Source organism: Bombina bombina, chromosome 6 (assembly GCF_027579735.1).
Source record: "Bombina bombina isolate aBomBom1 chromosome 6, aBomBom1.pri, whole genome shotgun sequence".
NCBI classification, from domain to species: Eukaryota; Metazoa; Chordata; class Amphibia; order Anura; family Bombinatoridae; genus Bombina; species Bombina bombina.
The window spans coordinates 1,091,836,793-1,091,857,614 of record NC_069504.1 but is presented as its reverse complement, the minus strand read 5'-3'; the positions used below and the strand labels follow the sequence as shown (position 1 = coordinate 1,091,857,614).

Sequence of the window (20,822 nt, the reverse complement as noted above, 5' to 3'; positions counted from 1 at the left end):
AATATTATTCCCCAGTAAAGGTTTCATTACAAGTAGTGAAAGATTTGCAAGTCACTTTCATTATTTTTTTTGCCTGGTTTTCTTGTAATTTAAATCTGAAAGTTAAGTTGTGTCCCTTCCAACCCCCCAAAAGGATGGAGTATATTCTGTAGGACTCAGAGCCCTGAGTACATGCTACATAGTGATTGCTTGAGCATTGCAAGTGTTTATATCAAATTAGCCACAGCAGAGTTGATAGGGTAAAGTTGTGGATTCTGAAAGTCCAACCATGCTGTGTTCTACTGTAGTAGCTCACTTATATCTGGCCCTATTTGAAAATATTTAGGGCCAGATTACAAGTGGAGCAGTACTTAACTCTATCGCTCGAGCACTAACTCCGCTAGAAGTAAGTTTTATGCGCGCATCGGGTAGCGTTCATATTACAAGTTGAAAGTAAACCCAGATTAGCGCATGTGAAAAACTGAAGTTAGAATATCGTGAGTGTGTTTACATATTCCCCTATAGAAGTCAATGGAGTAAAAAACACCTTACTCTCGCGCTAACTCGATCGCATATTCTCAAATGCGCTAACCCAATATGAAATGTTCTCCACATTGCAGAATATGTTCTATTTATTCCTAAATACATATTTCTATATATGATGTTTTTTTTGCACAAATATAAATTTATATCAAGAAAGATAGCACAGTGGGAAGCAATTGCTAGTGTCAGAGCTGTATAGAAAAAGGTATACGTTATATATTCGCATATACCCTATAGTGTGCCTGTTAGGCTATTGGTGCAGACCCTTAAAAACTTTATATACAATTTTGCAAAAGAGAGAGGGGGGAAATAATGTAGATATTACCATTTTAAACAAAAGGCAGGGAAAGCAGCACTCTTTTAGACAAATGGTCAGACAGCTCAAGAAAATTATATTAACAAAATTTAATTTATTAGTATCAAATAGTTCAAGAAGAGATCCACTGTATCCACAGCACTGATTTCCACGTCTCCAAACAAACACCAGCAAGTGAACCTACAAATCCGTGAGTGACAAAAGGAAGGTGCAGTATATACCTCAAAAAGACTATGGCTGTTACGTATGAAAATACTTTTCCACTACTACCGGAACAGCTCCGGCTTTCCTTGCTATGCGACTTGTCTGCTGATTAATGTAATTCCTACAGACTGCTGAGATTTTTTCCTTTAATCTTGGTCCCTTGCTGTTGCATACCAAATGAAACACATACTTTGGACAGACTGGTCCTGACTTCTCTGCTTCGGAACTGCTTCCACTAACCTGCTGTTCCATATCGCCATGTAGTACATACTTTGGACAGACTAGTCCAGGCATTATTGCATCTTGAACTGCCTTTACTAACCTTTGCCATACATGCTTGAAAATAATGAAATAACTATATACTGTATGTGTATGCTCACTTTGCACTATATACGTCTGTGTTTCACAGGCTGGGCCTACTGACAACTTAGATCCCTATTCTGTTTACCTGCCCAGGATATACCTCCCTGATCTGCTCTGGGAGTTCTGTGTGCAGCAAGGGTGTAGTTGGTCAGGAAACCCTCCTATGCAACTTCAAGTAACATTTCTGCATGCAGTTACACTGGCGCCCTGTGCTTACTCTGACCGGTCAGAGTTTTAATATGAATGTTTTGTGTTGTATGTTTACCTAGGATTGTGTTGTTTTGAGACGTGATTTTCCTGCAGTCTTTTAAAAAGAGACAGTGGATCTCTTCCTGAACTATTTTGATACTAATAAATTAAATTTTGTTAATATATTTTCTTGAGCTGTCTGACCATTTGTCTAAAAAAGTGCTGCTTTCCCTGCATTTTGATTGAAATGGTAATTTGTACATAATTTCCCCCTCTCTCTTTTGCAACATTGTATATAATTATTTATTTATACCTATATATATATATATATATATATATATATATATATATATATATATATATATATATATATATATATATATATATATATATATATATATATATATAGTATATATATATATATATATATATATATATATAGATTATTATACAGTATATAGGTATAGATATATACAGATATATATAGGAATATCTATTTAAAAATAATTAGAACATATTCTTTGACTGAGGACATGCCAGGTACGTTCTCCAAAGCACGTCCTCGGTCAAACGCTGCGCTGGAAGTGATCGTAATCGCTTTCAGCTGCTCTCAGGGTATTGCAGCGATGCCTCGATATTGAGGCATTGTGCAATACCCTCCAGGCAGTAACCAATGCAGAGAGAGCCAACAATGGTGCGTGGGAGGGTTAGGAGGGAGGCAGGTGGGCGGCCCATCGCTGGAGAAGGGCGGGAGGAGGGCGGGAGCATTTGGGACCGCTACGCCACACTACAGGGAACCAGAAAAAAACTAATTGAGCCGCAGCGCCAGTGAGGGGGAAGGAGGGAGGAGGTAGGAAGGGCAATGAGGGGGATCCCATGTTTGATCATACGATTAGGGAAAGGGATCTGAGAGGGGGAGGGGTGGGTAATGAGAGAGGGCTGCTACACTACAGAAAAAAAGGTGTTAAAAATAAACAAAAAATGAAACAAAAGCAAAAACTGTGCAAACTGGGTACTGGCAGACAGCTGCCAATACCTAAGATGGTGCCTACTAGGTAGAGGGGGAGGATTAGAGAGCTCTTTGGGGGGGATCAGGGAGGTGGGGGGGTAAAGGGGGATCCTACACTAAAGAAGATATACAATAAAAAAAAACTTTAAAAACAACCTACCTTTTATTTTAGTACTGGCAGACTTTCTGCCAGTACTTAAAGGGTCATGAAACCCAAAAATGTTCTTTCATGATTCAGATAGAGAATGCAATGTTAAACAACTTTCTAATTTACTTCTATCACCTACTTTGTTTCATTCTCTTGGTATCATTTGTTGAAGGAGCAGCAATGCACTACTGGTTTCTAAATGAACACATAGGTGAGCCAATGACAATCAGTATAAATATATACAGCATATATAGATATGGTGTATGGAAGCACACCAATCCTCAAGGGGGTGCTCTCAATCAAAACAAATGTAACACAATGTAATAAGAACAATACTAATTTATACAACAATACTCTAAAAATAAACAGCAGAATACCAGAGATAAAAAATATATATATAACCTTGTGACTGGAAACACAATAAATGTCCAATAACTAAATGATATCCTGTAAGTCACAATAGCTCCAGAAGATTGCAAAGGTCAGCTCTCTGTCGTAGGGGGGTCAAAATCCTGATGATAACAGATGGTCTGAAAAAAGAAACACAGAGGCGCCCAATGGCCTATATATATACAGCCACCAATCAGCAGCTAGAACCTAGGTTCTTTGTTGCTCCTGAGCTTGCCTAGATAAACCTTTAAGCAAAGGATAACAATAGAAGGATGCAAATTAAATAATAAAAGTAAATTAGAAAGTTGTTTAAAATTGTATTCTTTATCTGAATCATGAAAGAAAATTTTTGGGTGTCATGTCCCTTTAAGATGGGGGTGACCTTTGGGGGGTGGGGGAGGGAAGAGAGCTGTTTTAGAGGGGTCAGGGAGGGATCAGGGGGTGGGATGTGTCAGGAGGGAGGCTGATCTCTACACTAAAGCTAAAATTAACCCTACAAGCTACCTAATTAACCCCTTCACTGCTGCACATAATACAAGTGTGGTGTGCAGCAGCATTTAGCGGCCTTCTAATTACCAAAAAGCAATGCCAAAGCCATATATAACTGCTATTTCTGAACAAAGGGGATAACAGAGAAGCACTTACAACCATTTTTGCCATAATTGCACAAGCTGTTTGTAAATAATTTCAGTGAGAAACCTTAATTTTGTGAAAAAGTTAATGATTTGTTTTATTTGATCGCATTTGGCGGTGAAATGGTGGCATGAAATATACCAAAATGGGCCTAGATCAATATATTGGGTTGTCTACTAAAAAATTTTTTATAAATGTGAAGGGTTATTCAGGGATTCCTGACAGATATCAGTGTTACAATGTAACTATCGCTAATTTTTGGGGGAAAAAATGATTTAGAAATAGCAAAGTGCTACTTGTACTTATTGCCCTATAACTTGCAAAAAAAGCAAAGAACATGTAAACAATGTGTATTTCTAAACTCAGGACAACATTTAGAAACTATTTAGCATGGGTGTTTTTGGTGGTTGTAGATGTGTAACAGAATTTGAGGGTCAAAGTTAGAAAAAGTGTGTTTTTTTAAATTTTTTCATATTTTATAAAAAAAAATTATAGTAAATTATATGATTTGATAAAAATAATTGTATCTTTAGAAATTCCATTTAATGGTGAGAAAAATTGTATATAATATGTGTGGGTACACTAAATGAGCAAGAGGAAAATTACAGCTAAACACAAACACAGTAGAAATGTAAAAACAGCCCTGGTAAGAAATTGAAAAATGGTCTGGCCACTAAGGGGTTAAACATTTTTAAAGCTGTACAATAGATCACATTAACTTGCAGTGAAGTACTGGAAAGTTTTGGCCAGAGGACCAATACAACTCACACTTGTTCAAGTATCACAGTATATTGATGACATTTAATATTTACACACTAATGAGCACAACACTCTTCATTATATGACAATGCAAGGCATCTATACACTAATAAACATGCTGCACTGTATAATTAATGCAGAGTACCTATACACTCATATCATATATGCTGCACTGTATAATTAATGCAGAGTACCTATACACTCATATCATATATGCTTCACTGTATAATTAATGCATATTACCTATACACATAACATATTTGATACACTGTATAATTAATGCAGAGTACCTATACACTCATAACATATATGCTGTCAGTGGAGGCTCCTCCATATGTGCAAGGCGCACATGAACCCCCTGAAAAAAAGAAACAAAATATTTTTTTTGCTGAATAAATATAATTTCTCCAATAGCCCCCTATTGGAAAAATTATATTTATTCAGCCAAAAAATGTTCCAGTCTCATAAAAAATAGAAAAATCCTGCCATAGCCCTTTGCACATTTTTTCTCAGTGACTGCTGCGCTGCCCATAACAGAGTCCTAGTAGGACTACAGATGTAAAATTAAAAAAAATCGTTATGCATCAGTAAAGAATATACATAACAAATATAGTAAAACGTTTTCCATCTTAGAAATCTTCACAGGTATAATTCTTGAATTTTATTCACCACCGCCACCTGCTGGATGCAAGTAATATAGCAAGCAATATAATATAATATTATGATTGTGTGTGTGTGTACTATATATATATATATATATATATATATATATATATATATATATATATATATATATATATATATATATATATATATATATATATATATGGGAGTTGTGAAAAAAAAACTACCATTTAGGTATTTAATACATTTTTGGTGTGATACATTTTGTTATATATATATATATATATTATATATATATATATATATATATATATATATATATATATATATATATATATATATATATATATATATATATATATATATATATATATATATGAACAAAAAAGATGGATGTAGGGGTGGCGCTGTAAAAACACCCTAAAAATATATATTCTGATGTGACTGGAGTGTTAGATTTGCTGCCTATGAATATCTATCTAGAGAAAACTGTGCCCCCAGGGACAGTGAACCTGATAGAATAAAATGTATAATGGAATAGGGAAAAAAAAAGGGGAATAGGGAATATTCAAAATGGCGCAACACTCAAAAAGTGAGACCCTAAATTTGGGTGTCTGATTATAAGTGAGTTTAAAAAACCCAGTTTGCTGGAATAAAACAACTGGTTAATATATATGTCTGGGTCTCCAAATAAGAGAAATACTGTGGATGAGTAAAAGAAAAAGAAAAAGGGATAACAGTGATTATTTGGTAACACTATTATAAGCTATTATATAGTTGGATAACATATGGTATCTAAAAATGAATGTATACAATATACACAATTAACTATGTTGGAATATAGTTAGCAATATAATTGTTCTAGCCACGTAACTGGTATAATTCCCACTGAATAGTATATGACAGATTAGGTACACAAAGATATATATCAAAATGCAGCCATCTGCTTCAGGAGTGACCTAAATATTAGCAGATGTGACTACGCTTGGTATTTTAAATATTATAACAGCCTAAGCGTATCATATGTAATGATAAAAATAATGATAATGATAGAGCAATTTCAATATTGAATTTAGATCACAAATAATAACCCAATAAAGTGCAAATTATAAGTCCAATGTTGGTGGAAAACTTCAATAGCTGTAGGTAGATGCGAGTAATGCAAATGTTTAGGCAAATAAAACAATGTATCCACGTTCCACAACGAGCCCGTTGGGAGTATACTTACACTCCGTTACCTCAATCTAATGAGGTAAGTGCCGCGCAGTGTATAGGTAGTTCTCCCTCCCGGTATCTGTAGTATAGTGGAGCGTGTCCTCTTATAATCCAGAGATCTCTTTGGTGTTCTCTCTCGAATTTGGCTTCCCGATGCTCTACAACATCGATGTAGGTTTATATAAGCCCATTAGAGAAAGAGGTAGAGCAGGAGGATATGTGGGTGGCCTAGGTCGGCTTTGCCCGTTCAGTGTACAGGTTTGTGGGGTGTTGAGGGGCTGGTCCTTTTGAAGGTAGTATCCTGAGGTCGGCGGGGGTGTCACAGTATGTTAGGCAGCCCCTCAAAATACCAAGCGTAGTCACATCTGCTAATATTTATGTCACTCCTGAAGCAGATGGCTGCATTTTGATATATATCTTTGTGTACTAATCTGTCATATACTATTCAGTGGGAATTATACCAGTTACGTGGCTAGAACAATTATATTGCTAACTATATTCCAACATAGTTAATTGTGTATATTGTATACATTCATTTTTAGATACCATATGTTATCCAACTATATAATAGCTTATAATAGTGTTACCAAATAATCACTGTTATCCCTTTTTCTTTTTCTTTTACTCATCCACAGTATTTCTCTTATTTGGAGACCCAGACATATATATTAACCAGTTGTTTTATTCCAGCAAACTGGGTTTTTTAAACTCACTTATAATCAGACACCCAAATTTAGGGTCTCACTTTTTGAGTGTTGCGCCATTTTGAATATTCCCTATTCCCCTTTTTTTTTCCCTATTCCATTATATATATATATATATATATATATATATATATATATATATATATATATATATATATATATATATATATATATATATATATATATATATATATATATATATATATATATATATAGAGAGAGAGAATATACAGTTTGTATTTGTATGTATATATATACAGGTAACCCTCAGTTTACGCCGGGGTTAGGTTCCAAAAGGAATGGTTGTAAATCGAAACCGCTGTAAATTGAAACCCAGTTTATAATGTAAGGCAATGGGAAGTGAGGGAGATAGGTTCCAAGCCCCTCTCAAAATTGTCATAAGTAACACCTAATACATTATTTTTAAAGCTTTGAAATGAAGACTTTAGGTGCTAGACAGCATTATAAACCTAATAAAATAATCACACAACACAAAATATATAATTAAACTAAGTTAAATGAACAAAAACATTTGCTAAACAGCATTATAAACCTAATAAAATAATCACACAACACAGACTTCACTTGCATTTTTCTGCAAACAGTTCTTTCTATGCATTCCAATCTGGACTGAGTTATAGACAGGAAGATCTTATTCCTTTTAAATCTGCTCGATAGCTCAGGTCTGGTTAAACTGTTTAATTTCAGCTTGCTTGGCTTTGCTGCAACACAAGCAGACAGCTCCACCTACTGGCTATTTTAATAAATGCACTGCTTCTCAATGCTTTTCAACAGCAGTCACATGACTGAAAGAAAAGGTTGTTATTCTGAAACGGTGTAAATTGAACCGTTGTAAAACGAGGGCCACCTGTATATACATATATAAAACTATTTTACATAACTAGTCCGTGAACCCCCATTTGAATAACCCACGAGCCACCACTGTATGCTGCACTGTATAATGAATGCAGAGTACCTATACACTCATAACATATATGCTGCACTGCAGTTATGACTATACACTATAATGTATCGGTATGTATAGATAATAGATATGTGGTACTGCACAGTTATGACTATTCACTATAATGTATAGGTATGTATAGATAATAGATATGTGGTACTGCACAGTTATGACTATACACTATAATGTATAGGTATGTATAGATAATAGATATGTGGTACTGCACAGTTATGACTATACACTATAATGTATAGGTATGTATAGATAATAGATATGTGGTACTGCACAGTTATCACTATAATCTCAGACATTGCACACAAGTTCATTGATGTCTTGCAGTATATTTAAAGCTGGAGGATTGCCAGTGTGGGTGGAGGTGAGTCCCACGGATCCAACTTTCAAAAGTTTTGCAGAGATCCCAGGAAACTGTGCAGATATTTCATCCAGATGCTCCCAGTTGTTGCGGCTGACCTGTACTTTATGCCTCCCTGTGTTTGAGGGGAGTCCCATCCTGTTCTAGTCATTATGCTACAACATTTGGCCCTTTACATGAAGCCCAAGTTAGCAAAAAAAAAAATATACACATAAAAAAAGATGTAATTCACCATAATGTAACTCCCCCCCCCCCTTGCAGAGGTTTCCGTAGGCAGTTGCCTAGTATGCCTCTATTGTAGCACCGGCCCTGATACGGAGCACTAATGAGATATGTTGGTCGCGCTAAACATTCGCTGTTAATTCTGTTTTAACATTCACTTGTACCAGAGGTGCATTATTTTGAGTGCTGGCCTGCAATATTGATAACGCTCCACTTGTAATCTAGACCTAGATGTTTAACCCCTTTGTAGGGATCAAATACATAGTTCCATGTAAACAATAGCCTCATATTTAAACCAGGAGAAAATCATATACCGTAAAAAAGCAAGGGAAGGGCTGCCTGACAAAATAAATCATTTAAGGCACTGATTTTCAAACCTGCCCTCAGGCCTCCCCAACAGGCCAGGTTTTCAAGATTACCTTGGGTGAGAGCAGGTAAAATAACCATGAACCCTAATCAGCTGATTATTTCATCTGTGCTCTAGTTCAGATATCCACAAAACGTGGCCTGTTAGACAGGCCTGAGGACAGGTTTGAAAACCAGTGGTTTAAGGTATATGAAGAGGTGACCAAATAAAGTAGCCAAACTTTGATTCTGCAATGTTGAAAGAAGTTGTGAATGCACTGAATAGTCTAGCGGTTACAGATGATTTAACTCTTTATTTTAATTATATAATAAAGGCCCCAATGTGGACCAACTTTTTTTTCTTTGACAGTGAAACCCATTTTCTTAACTTTTGTTTAAATGAGTAAACTCTTCCCTTGTAAGATACACTTCACTTAACCTCATAAATGAATATAATTTTAATCAAGCTGTACAGTGAGACTTACAAGATTATTTCCAAGAAATTGTCAAATGCCGAGCACTCTGGTTATAAAAGATAGAGATTTAAGAGTGACAAAAAAACTCTAGTATACCTCCCAATATTTGTGGCTAGGTAGACACTCAGGAGGTTGAGCGGGGCCGTTGCTGGTTTGTGGCTTTGGCTGTGTCCGCAGGGAGTGGGTCACAAGTGGATAGTGGCCAGGATTGTCAGGACTGTCTGTGGACAAATCTGGTGGTGCGTGAGTGTGTCTGGGTGGTCTATGGGTGGAGCTAAGAGAAATTCTGCAAATCAGGACATTCAGCTGTATCAGATAGCAGGACAATGCTCATAATTAGGGACTGTGCCTCTCAAATAGGGACAGTTATGAAGTCTGCTCTAGTTTGTCATTCAGTGGCTCAAAACATTACATTACAGAACTGTGACCTGGGTAGTTACAGTTAAATTATAACACAAAATAAACTATTCAACTGTGGATAGGTGAACCTCTTTTTTTTTTTGTTTAACATAAAAATGTTAAAAGTAAAATGTTCCCCTTGACATTTATTCCAATGTTTATTTACACCAAATGGTAACATACAATACTAAAAAAGGCCAACATTTGAATATTACATTTGAATGATGATTCCCTCTATACATACAGTATTTGAGAATCAATATTATATTATATGACTTTTAATTTTCAAATATTATATTAAAAACATAGAAAGTTAAAGGGACATACATTTGCAATAAGAACATTCTATAATTCTTTAGATCATTTTGATATTACACTATTGCTTGCATATAACTAGATGTTTAATCCTCTGAAAGGGTTTAAACACATGCTTAAAGTGTGCTCTGGAGCAGCAATGCACTTCCAACACTGAGATGAACACATACTTGTGAGCCAATCATAAGTAGCATAGTTGCATAGCTGCCAACAACCAGCACTGTTCAGCACTGAACCAGTAGTGCAATACCACTATGGAGCACACAATATAACATATTTAGAGCATTTTCTTTCTGCACTTCTATGTCGCTTTAATATTAATTTGCAAAAAGCAAATATCATATGTTTGTCAACCATTAAACCTTCATCTAGAAAGAATGAGGCCAACATTTTTTGTAATTTTTAAAAAAATATGCAGCAATATTTGTTAGTCCATAAACCATTGTCATATTATATAAAAACAAGACAGAACAGTGTTAAAACAAGACAGCCAGTAAAGGAATGATCAATACCATTAGTATCAAAATTTAAAAAGCAGCATGCAACAAGGTAAAACTTTATTGAATCTAAAAAGTCGTGAACAGGACACCAGAAAAGACAAGCATTAGAGAACGGACTACATCAAAGCTCTGCTGTGACAAAAACATGTAATTTGGCAATAAAAGTGTTGATAGTCCCATGGCGAATGAGATCCATCTTGATAATTAGGAGCATGTCCTGGGGCTCTGTGATTGGCCGTGTAACAGCCACAAGGCCACTGTAGGAATTCACATTTTTGGTGACGAAATACCCATCCTCATTTCCGCTGGTGATGGACAGTTGGATGTGATCGCCGGGAACAGCATGGGAGGGGCCCATGCGGAAAATGTCAGTGGGTACTTGGACGTTGGTGGGGAAAGATAGTTGGTGGTAAGTTATTCTCAGGGGAAGGTTCTGGCATTCATTTTCAAAACAAGGCAAGCGCTCACAACGACTGCAAGAAAAGTGAAGACACAAGACAAAATAGCATTAGTGCACATGGACGCAAAGCATGCTAGCAAGCGTGAAGAATAAAGACCAAACCGCAGCCCCATTAGTAATGCAAAGCACTCAGCCATATAACACGTTACAAACTGCAAACAAATATTAGGTCCAAATTAAAATACATTTTCTATGTAGCAAGTTCAAGTTATTTTTTAGTTGATGATGAAATGTAAGAATTATATATATTTGTTTAGAATAAACGCCAAAACCACTTCTAGTACAGTTTAATGATAGTTTAACAAAAATGGTGTGTTTTACAAAATAAGTTAACTTAAAATTAGTCAAAACACATAAAAATGTATGAGCATAAGGGTTATTTAAATATCTACCTAAAAGTGATACTATCCAATACCACACTAATAATATATACAAAGTATTTTTAAAGTAAAATATAATTAGTTGATTTTTAATCAGAAATAAAATAATGAATAGCCTAAAAATGATTATTAAAAATCATTTGAGGTGCCTTACAAGTGCAAAAAGAAAATGCTCTAATGTGAGCATCTAATTACTGATTTGTGTCTTGCACATACCTATGTGCACTACTGGGAGCTAGCTGAACACAGCTGATGTGAAGCAGATGTGTGTAGCCACCAATCACCAGCTACCAGCAGTGCACTGCTAATCCTGAGACTACCTACCTAGATATAAATAGAAATTTGAGTAATAGATGTAAACTGAAAAAAGTATTTTAAAATGTCATACTCTATCTAACCCATGAAGCTTACTTTTGATTTCAGCATCCCTTGAAAAAAATAAAATCCATGAGATGGATATTGTGCTTATAGTCCAAATTAATCACAAAAGTGTGCAGCCATGTTTTCCTTCGTATACAATTAAAGGCTGAAATAATATATACAGGTTCCGTGTGTCACATTATTATATTATATTTTATAACATTTTACACACACACACACACAAATACACACACAGACACACAAACACAAACACACGTACACAGACTCTCACACACATACAAAGACACACAAACACACACACATACAAAAACACACACAGACAGAGTCACACACATACAAACACAAATAAACAAACTCACACATACACATAAACTCACACACACAAACTCACACAAACTCACACACACAGACTCCAACACACATACAAACACAAATACACAAACTCACACAAACACACACACAGTCTCACACACATACACAAACTCATACACACACAAACACACACATACAAACACAAATACACAAACTCATACACCCACACACATAGAGAAACACACACACACAGACTCTCACACACATACAAACACAAATACACAAACTCACACAAACACACACACAGTCTCACACACATACAAACACACATACACAAACTCACACACACACAAACACACACAGTCTCACACACATAAAACACAAATACACAAACTCATACACACACACAAACTCATACACCCACACACATAGAGAAACACACACACACAGACTCTCACACACATACAAACACAAATACACAAACTCACACACACACAAACTCTCACACACAAACACATAGAAAAACACACACAAACACACACAGCTTTTAGCAATACATAGCCACATTATAGTTAAAACCTATTTTTAAGGACAACATACTTATAAGTACTTTTTGGAAGAAGAAAAAATAGCAAAAGCAAATTATTATATTAAGTTTTTTAAATTAGAATCACCCCTTTAAGAGCAGGGTTAATCCCTTGGATTTCAGATACATTGTTACAGTGTGTTCAAACTGCTCAGGGCTTATAAAAATGTAGCATTGACCAAATCAATTATTACGATATGAAACCAAAAAGATGGCTGTTTTCACATTATGACCCCAGCATAATTCTGGAAACATTTTCGCCCTACAGATCTCACTGTTTCTCGCAAATTAAAAAGTGTTGAGCTTTAATTAAAATGCTCAAAACACTAATTACTCTAAAAGGAAATCCTATGCATACGAAAATAACAGTGATTTTAAGGTACAGTGCACTGAAAACAGCGGAATTTGATTTGTATTAGGCATAATATTAACATTTAAGCATATGTCGGGTTCTACCTGTGTACTTCATTCTCCATTGCAAATTTTTACATAGCAGAGAGCTCTAATTACTTCTATGGAAGACATTTCGCCACTCACAGAGACAGACCCTTTATTTTTTTACAGAATTCTATGGGGTCTGCCCCTGCAAGTGTTGGAATGGAAAACCACTCTAGGCTGGCAGTTTTTTAGAATCAAGCCCTAAGTGCTATTGCCTTTTTATTATTCATTTGATGGTTATGCAGTTGTACTGTATTTAATTGTTCTTTCGTCACAGCACTAAAACTTCGGTGACATTGTCTCTGATATTACAGACTAGTATTCTACACAGAGAGAAAATCCTGGGTCCTTAGAAGAATTGGAAGAATAGTGTACCAAGTAACTATAGAGCCAGACAGTAGTGAATATTTGCATATACATAATGCATCATTTTATTTTTTTGTCCAATTAAAGATTGTATCATTTTCTTGTATCTAGGCACACACAGGAATTTAAGTTGTTACCTAAAAAAAATAATGAAAATTAAAACAAAAAAAACTTAAAGGGACAGTAAAGTCAAAATTAAACTTTTATGATTCAGATAGCGCATGCAATTTTAAACAGCTTTCCAATTTACTTCTGTTATCAAATTTGCTTAGTTCTCTTGGTATCTCTTATTGAAGAGTAAAACTAGGTAGGCACACAAGAGCTCAGAAGTGTGCACGTGTCTTTAGAACTCTATGGCCGCAGTGTTTTGCAACATTGTATAACAAAGAAACAAATAATGTTGCAAAACACTGCTGCCATACTAAATATATGTGTACACTTCTGAGCTCTTATGAGCCTACCTAGTTTTACTCTTCAATAAAAGATACCAAGAAATGAAGCAAATTTGATAACAGAAGTAAATTGGAAAGTTGTTTAAACTTGCATGCTCTGTCTGAATCATGAAAATGTAATTTTGACTTTACTGTCCCTTTAAAATAATTGAAAACCCTTGGAAAATAAAAACATCCCATTTTCTCTTCTTGCTTTTTTTTCAAGCGCTGCCATTCGTATGTATACTGGGCTGTGTAATTTCCATGCGTTTCTTTTTGAATATCCATGAAATTAGGATGCTGATTAAATTGAACGCGTTTGAAAATATGTGGAGTGCCTTTTTTAATAAAAGCCTATGTGTAAAACTAAGGGTCTAAAATATTTTGAGACATTTAACCCCCACTAGCTATCATAGACTCATTTACAGATTTGTAACAAGTTTGGTTTCTTTTACAGTCAAGTCTGAACTAACCTCATATTATATTAAATAAAAATCCATATACATATTACAGACATTACAGAAATATGTTTGATATTAATGTTCTTGTCTGGCTTGTTGATCTGAGGTCCAGAGTGGGAAATCCTGATTTCTATAACATTTCTATGATGTGCTGCAAATGTAATCACACTCAGGAACATCTGTACACAGTTATGGTTAGACTTGCAAAAAATGATTTTTAATATTTGACAGACACATGGCTACAAAACAGGATAAAGATTTCATCAAATCCAGGTTAAAATGAATCAATTTCCAGCTCAGAGACAATACTATATAAACATTTTACAGGCTAGAGTGCTGTAGTAATAACCACAAAAACCCAAAATCTCATTAAACTTGGTGCCGTAGACAAGAATATATTGGGGGAACCATGCTTTCTGGAAAGAATAAGAATACCAGGGTGCACAGAGAAATTACAACTGTTTCTAAAACCACATGCAACAAATAGTAATTTTAACACGTAATATCTGTAAGAGGGTACTCCAGAAATGGCTTCCAGGAAAAAATAATTACTGGAATTCTGTAATCTGTATTTTGTAATAGCTCATGTATTAATACTGATGGCTAGACAGGGATTTATCAGTTGACTTAATGTGTTCAATTTTAAAATCATTTTCTCACAGTTATTTGCCTTGGTTGATCTTTGCTGTCAGGATGTGTACTTCAATCGGATGTCATTCTATCTATCATTTACTTAGTGTTTAATGTCCCTTTAAGGACCAGAGTATTTTATACCAATTTTCAAAGTGGCTGACAGTTTCAACTAGAAATGTGCAGCCCCCAAAAATTTGGTTAGGCTAAATCATTCGGAATGAATATTCGGGGAAATTATTTGTCTGCTCTGCTTCACTATTCAGTATTTGTTTTATTTTAAATAAAAATAAATACTGAATATTAATGATACATTTACATTAGTTTTCATTAAACTAACGAAAATGTTCCTTTGCTTTCCTCTTATATTTGCCTCTAATACTTATCTCTAGAGCTGGCTCTAAGAAGAAGGGTTGGGATAAGCACTGCTCTCCAGCGTGCTAGAGGTAAGTATTTTAACCCCTAAAGGTAGTTTAAAGAAAAAGAATGAATATTGATGGATTTCGTCAACATTATTTTTGTTTTCTTTAAATTTAGTTGGTGCATTTGTTTGGATATTCATTTTGTGAAAACGCAACAAATATCAAATTTTCATTACAAATTTGCATTCCTAACAAAAGGAATTCACATGCCTAGTTTCAACTAACTATTTAGTGTTAGAATTAAGAAATCTCACATGATTGTGTTTAACTAAAGGATGAATTTAGATATCTTTTGCTGGTTCACTTTTATCTCCACCACAACTTAAATTAATATTAAATTTGCCCTAGAAATAAGCTTCACTAAGTGACCAATCAAATCTTCAGAATATCTGAAAGTCAGGGTGGTCCTGCTGGGCTTTTGCCTGTGGACTTCCATGTAGCCTTAACAGAAGTGATGGCAGCTGTTTCTCTGAGTGACAGAGCTTTGGAAGAATGGCAGCTGTTTCTCTGAGTGACAGAGCTTTGGGAGAGTGGCAGCTGTTTCTCTGAGTGACAGAGCTTTGGGAGAATGGCAGCTGTTGTTCTAGAGTGGAGTAACTAGATGCTCCATTCAGTGGCGTCACTAGGGTTGGTGTCACCCGGTGCGGTAAGTTATGGTGTCACCCCCCCCAGAAAGCAGACACACACAAAAACACAGGCAAACACTCAGACATTCTTAAAACATACTCAGATGCACACACAAACACTCGGAAACACACTCAGACACACACACAAAAACTCAGACACACACATACAAAATATGTAAACTGCACTGCATTAATTATAAAGCTCATGCCTAGAGCTGCTCCCTGGCTCAGCAGAGCATCAAATGAAAGATAAACAGAGCACTCTAAAAATAAATCACTAAAGAAAAGTTTTAGGTGCAAACAATGAAAATTCTGCTCTCTGACTCTGTTCCAAGTCTGTCAGTGCACAGCCCCGGGCCGCGTGCCTACCGCTTCTTATGGCCAATCACCTCTGCACTCTGCCCACCCCCAGACCCCCGCCCACCCTCCTACCTGTTCAGTGTGCACTTAGTGTACCGTAACCGTAATGGTCTGGTGGGCATCATACGTGGCTCCTTCACTTTAAAGACAGTGTCAAACAGTCATGCGGTCAGGTGCCAGGCATCTCCTCATGATTTGCCAGTTCCCGTTTAGAGAGACAGCACAGCAGTGAGTGACTCCCCTGCTCCACATGTCAGTGAGCACAGATAGGCAGGCAGGTTTAGGCTAGCAGCGCAACTTTGCAAGCCTCACGGCATGCCCACAACATTCATAGCGAAATTGGGCAGGGGAGAAGCAAAGTACAAACAAGCAAAAGCAGCCTGGAAAAACTATTTGTTGAAATTGCAGCACTGGCTCAAGGGGCAAAAAAATTGTGTGTCTACATCTTCCCCAGTCCCACCAATGTTCACAAATGCCAGCCCCTCTAATAAAAAAAAAAATCTGTTCATCTCAACATTGTATTTCTTTGAATTTCAATAAAATTAAAAAAAAAAAAAAAAAAAAAAAATTTTTTTTATATTGGTGTCACCCCCTGGTGGGTGTCACCCGGGTGCGGCCCGCCCCCCCCGCCCCCCCCCCTAGTGACGCCACTGGCTCCATTGGGTGCCTTGGCCAAAGATGGATGATTGACAGCTGACTGTATTATTTTTTCCTTCTCTTTGCCACCCAACAATATTATTTTTCTACTCTCAACAGATACAGCAGCAAAATGCAGGTGAAAACACATGAAAATGTATTTATTTTACAAAAATACTGAATGCAAAGTAGCACTAGACATGTATAAATATCTAAATTGTATAAGGGGCTAAAAGGAACTTGCAGAGTATGCTTTAAACTTAAAGGGACAGTCTACAATATATTTTGTATTATTTAAAAAAAATAGATAATCTGTTTATTACCCATTCCCCAGTTTTGCATAACCAACACAGTTATATTAAATATACTTTTTACCTCTGTGATTACTTTGTATCTAAGCATCTTCTGACATCCCCTGATCACATGACTTTTTATTCATTATCTATTGACTTGCATTTAGTATTGTGTTGTGTTAACTCTTAAATAACTCCCCATGCCTGAACACAGTGTTATCTATATGGCCCACATGAATGAAAAGTCTCTTGTTGTTAAAAGCAATTAAAAAAGCATGTGATGAGAAGCGGCCTTCAAGGGCTTAGAAATTAGCATATGAGCCTACCTAGTTTTAGTTTCAACTAAGAATACCAAGAGAACAAAGCACATTTGATGATAAAAGTAAATTAGAAAGTTGTTTAAAATGACAAGTTCTTTCTGAATAATGAAAGTTTAATTTTAACTAGACTGTCCCTTTAATGCATCAGTTCTATGTTCCTTTAATAGATCATTTAGGGACAGTTAGCATTTTGTAATTACGAGGCAATTCTGTTGTGTTGCAATAAAATAACACATCAGTCAAGTCTTATAGTTTTAAAACAAATTAACATCCTTTGTACAGCAATTATTTTTCAGTAGCCAAACTCCTCCCACCATTTGCTTTATTTGGAGGAGCCAATCTGTGCTTTAGTCTACTGACAACAAGGCTACTGTCATAAAGTATGTTATTTGCAGTTGTTATCTCATAAAGCCAACAACAAACAGAAATGACTATCCTTGATAAGTCAGAAGCGTGCATTTCTGAGAATAAGAAATTTCTCAATTTTCAGAGCTAAATTTCACAAAATGGGGGTAAAATAAATAATGAACGCATATTGCATATTTGTTTCATTATGAATAACTAAACATTTTATATAAAAAACCTCAAGGTGTTTACTGCCCCTTTAATAAACAAAGTAATTCTTTTTTATTGCTTACATTAGCATCTCAAACGTATACTCTTTATGATTTAATTTGAGCATAAATAATAATTCATTCATTTTGACAGCAAAATTATATTTTTATTAAAGACTTTGCTAAATTTGACTCTATTCTGTGTTCCCTCCAAGATCTACTCCCCTTTTGTACATATTTATAAATGCATACAAGAATCCAGGTTGTGCACATTTTTAAAACCCAGTTAAACTCTGCATTGCAAAAGATCTGCACCCAGACTAAGGGCACAAGGTTTAAAAACTTGCCAGTTTCTAAAATGATTTAAAGGGCCTCATGGTACTCTTTAGGTCATTGGGCCCAAATGTTTTTTTTTTTGTTTTTTTTTGTTTTTTTTTTATTGAGGGTTAAGAAATTACAGAAAACCCAGTTTGCTTATGTAAACATACATAATACATATGTCAAGAAGCTAAAAAGCATGTGCATCTTCTCACTCATGGCTGCTTCAATAAACTTAGACATCACTTATTATAACAGTCTTTTGTCAAACTGAAAATGGATCAGACATAAAATATTTGGAGAGCAAACCTATAAACTTCCCTCTTGTTTTACCCTCGGGAGCAGCAGAGGTGACTCTTGGACCTCAATTATCTTGACTTTCTAAGCAGAGGGTTTTTGGGTGAGATAGGCCACTTTTGGACCTATACTGCTCAGACGCACCTCCCATGCCTACCAGGACCTCGGGTGGGTCCAGAAAACTTAAAGTACAAAGGAGGGCAGGAGAACTAGTATGGTAGGAGCTGTTCTTCAAAAAACAAAAATATAGAAATTTGTTACTCAGTAAAGTTGAATAAACTATAAGGCCACTTTTGGACCTTTGAAGAAATATATCAACCTAACGGACAAAGCTTTATAAGAACTGTAGCATCTGACAATTATATAATAGTTATAGGACTATAAGGGTAGGTATAGTTGAATTGAATAAAGACTGAATAAAGACTTGAATAAAGACTCATTTATACACTAGTATCAGTAACACCATGAAGAATATATTCCATAAGCCCCTTATGGAAAATATTACAGATGTGAAAAAAATAAACAAAAAAACTATTAGATATAATGCTTGAAGAAAAGCACTTTCACAAGACTTAATTATCCATTAACACTCATTTCACTATATTCAGTAAGCTAGCAGTTAGATAAAGTTATATAAGTACGGTTGAATGTGAAAGAAACTCAAATGCTGGAGGTGGGAAAATCTATAGGGTACTAGGTCAATTAAGTATTGTGTACTTTGAGTTAGGAGGTGATATTGGGCCCAAATGTTTTACATTTATTTTGCTGGTAAAATTTGCTGTCCAGGAACAAATCTCTTGAAAAGCCGCTTGAGTAGGTTTATGTTATCTTCTTTGTTGTGGCCACTTATAGATAGATTTAAATGAGTTCCTGCACTGATCAAGCAATCACTATGTTGAATGTTTCAGCATGGTGGAAAACCCACATTTTTTATAGGTAAATTACAAGAAAGGCAGGGGGGAAATAATTCATGTACATTTTTTTTTTTAAAATTGGTGAAATCACACAGGACATAACTATCATCTGTTCTACATCACCTACATAATTATTGATATCACACAATACATGGCATATAATAAATGGCATAATTGCTGATAACACAAATCAAATTTATATAAAAAATAATAATAATATAATAAGCACATAAATTTATTTAAAACAATTTAAATAGTTATAAAATAGTTTAATTTTTAACATTCTCATACTATTACATATTAGATCCTGCATACATTTTATATTATTAGTATTATGTATTAATATTATATGTTTGACTATTACTTTTATTTATACTTAAGATATTTTTTGAGAAAAATACTAAATAATAATTTTAAGTTATCATTAGTGATTAAGAGATATATTGTTGTTTTTTTGTCTAGACAGAAAATTATTTAATATAATTTAATTGAAATATACTGATATAACCAACCTAATACTAATGTCTTATAAAATAGTTATATAACAACCAACATTAGTCTGCTATTATGATTTATTACGTTGTGTGTTATGTGAATCATGCATTTTAAGAATATTTCATTTTGTTCAGATTGATATGTTCTCCTTAAATCCTTAAAGGGACATAAACCCCACAATTTTTTTTTCATGATTTACACAGAGCATACAATTTTTTTAAAAAAAAATCCAATTTACTTCTATTATCAAATTTGCTTCATTCCCATTTTGGCTTTCCTATCCCCTTAATGATGTTATATGGTATGTAACGTGTAATGTTATTCAAAGGGACATAAAACACATTTTTTTTTCTTTCATGATTCAGATGGACCATATCATTTGAAACAACTTTTATTGACATACATACCTAGGTAGGCTCAGAAGCAGCAATGTACTAATGGAAGCTAGCTGCTGATTGGTGGCTGCACATAT

At 35.0% G+C, this 20,822-nt stretch overlaps 1 protein-coding gene across 2 annotated transcripts in view; it reads right to left on the bottom strand.

The window, feature by feature from the left end:
• FBLN1 (fibulin 1) overlaps nt 1-20,822 on the bottom strand; it is a 281,252-nt gene that overhangs the window by 113,463 nt on the left and 146,967 nt on the right. The window contains exon 15 of one of the 2 annotated variants that reach the window (XM_053719007.1): nt 9,995-11,143. The exons of the other annotated variant lie outside the window; for it this stretch is intronic. Within the exon in view, the coding sequence (XP_053574982.1) occupies nt 10,792-11,143 (352 nt within the window). The 3' untranslated portion in view covers nt 9,995-10,791. Of the gene's footprint in view, nt 1-9,994; nt 11,144-20,822 lie in introns of those variants that run through there. 2 annotated transcript variants of the gene reach the window in all.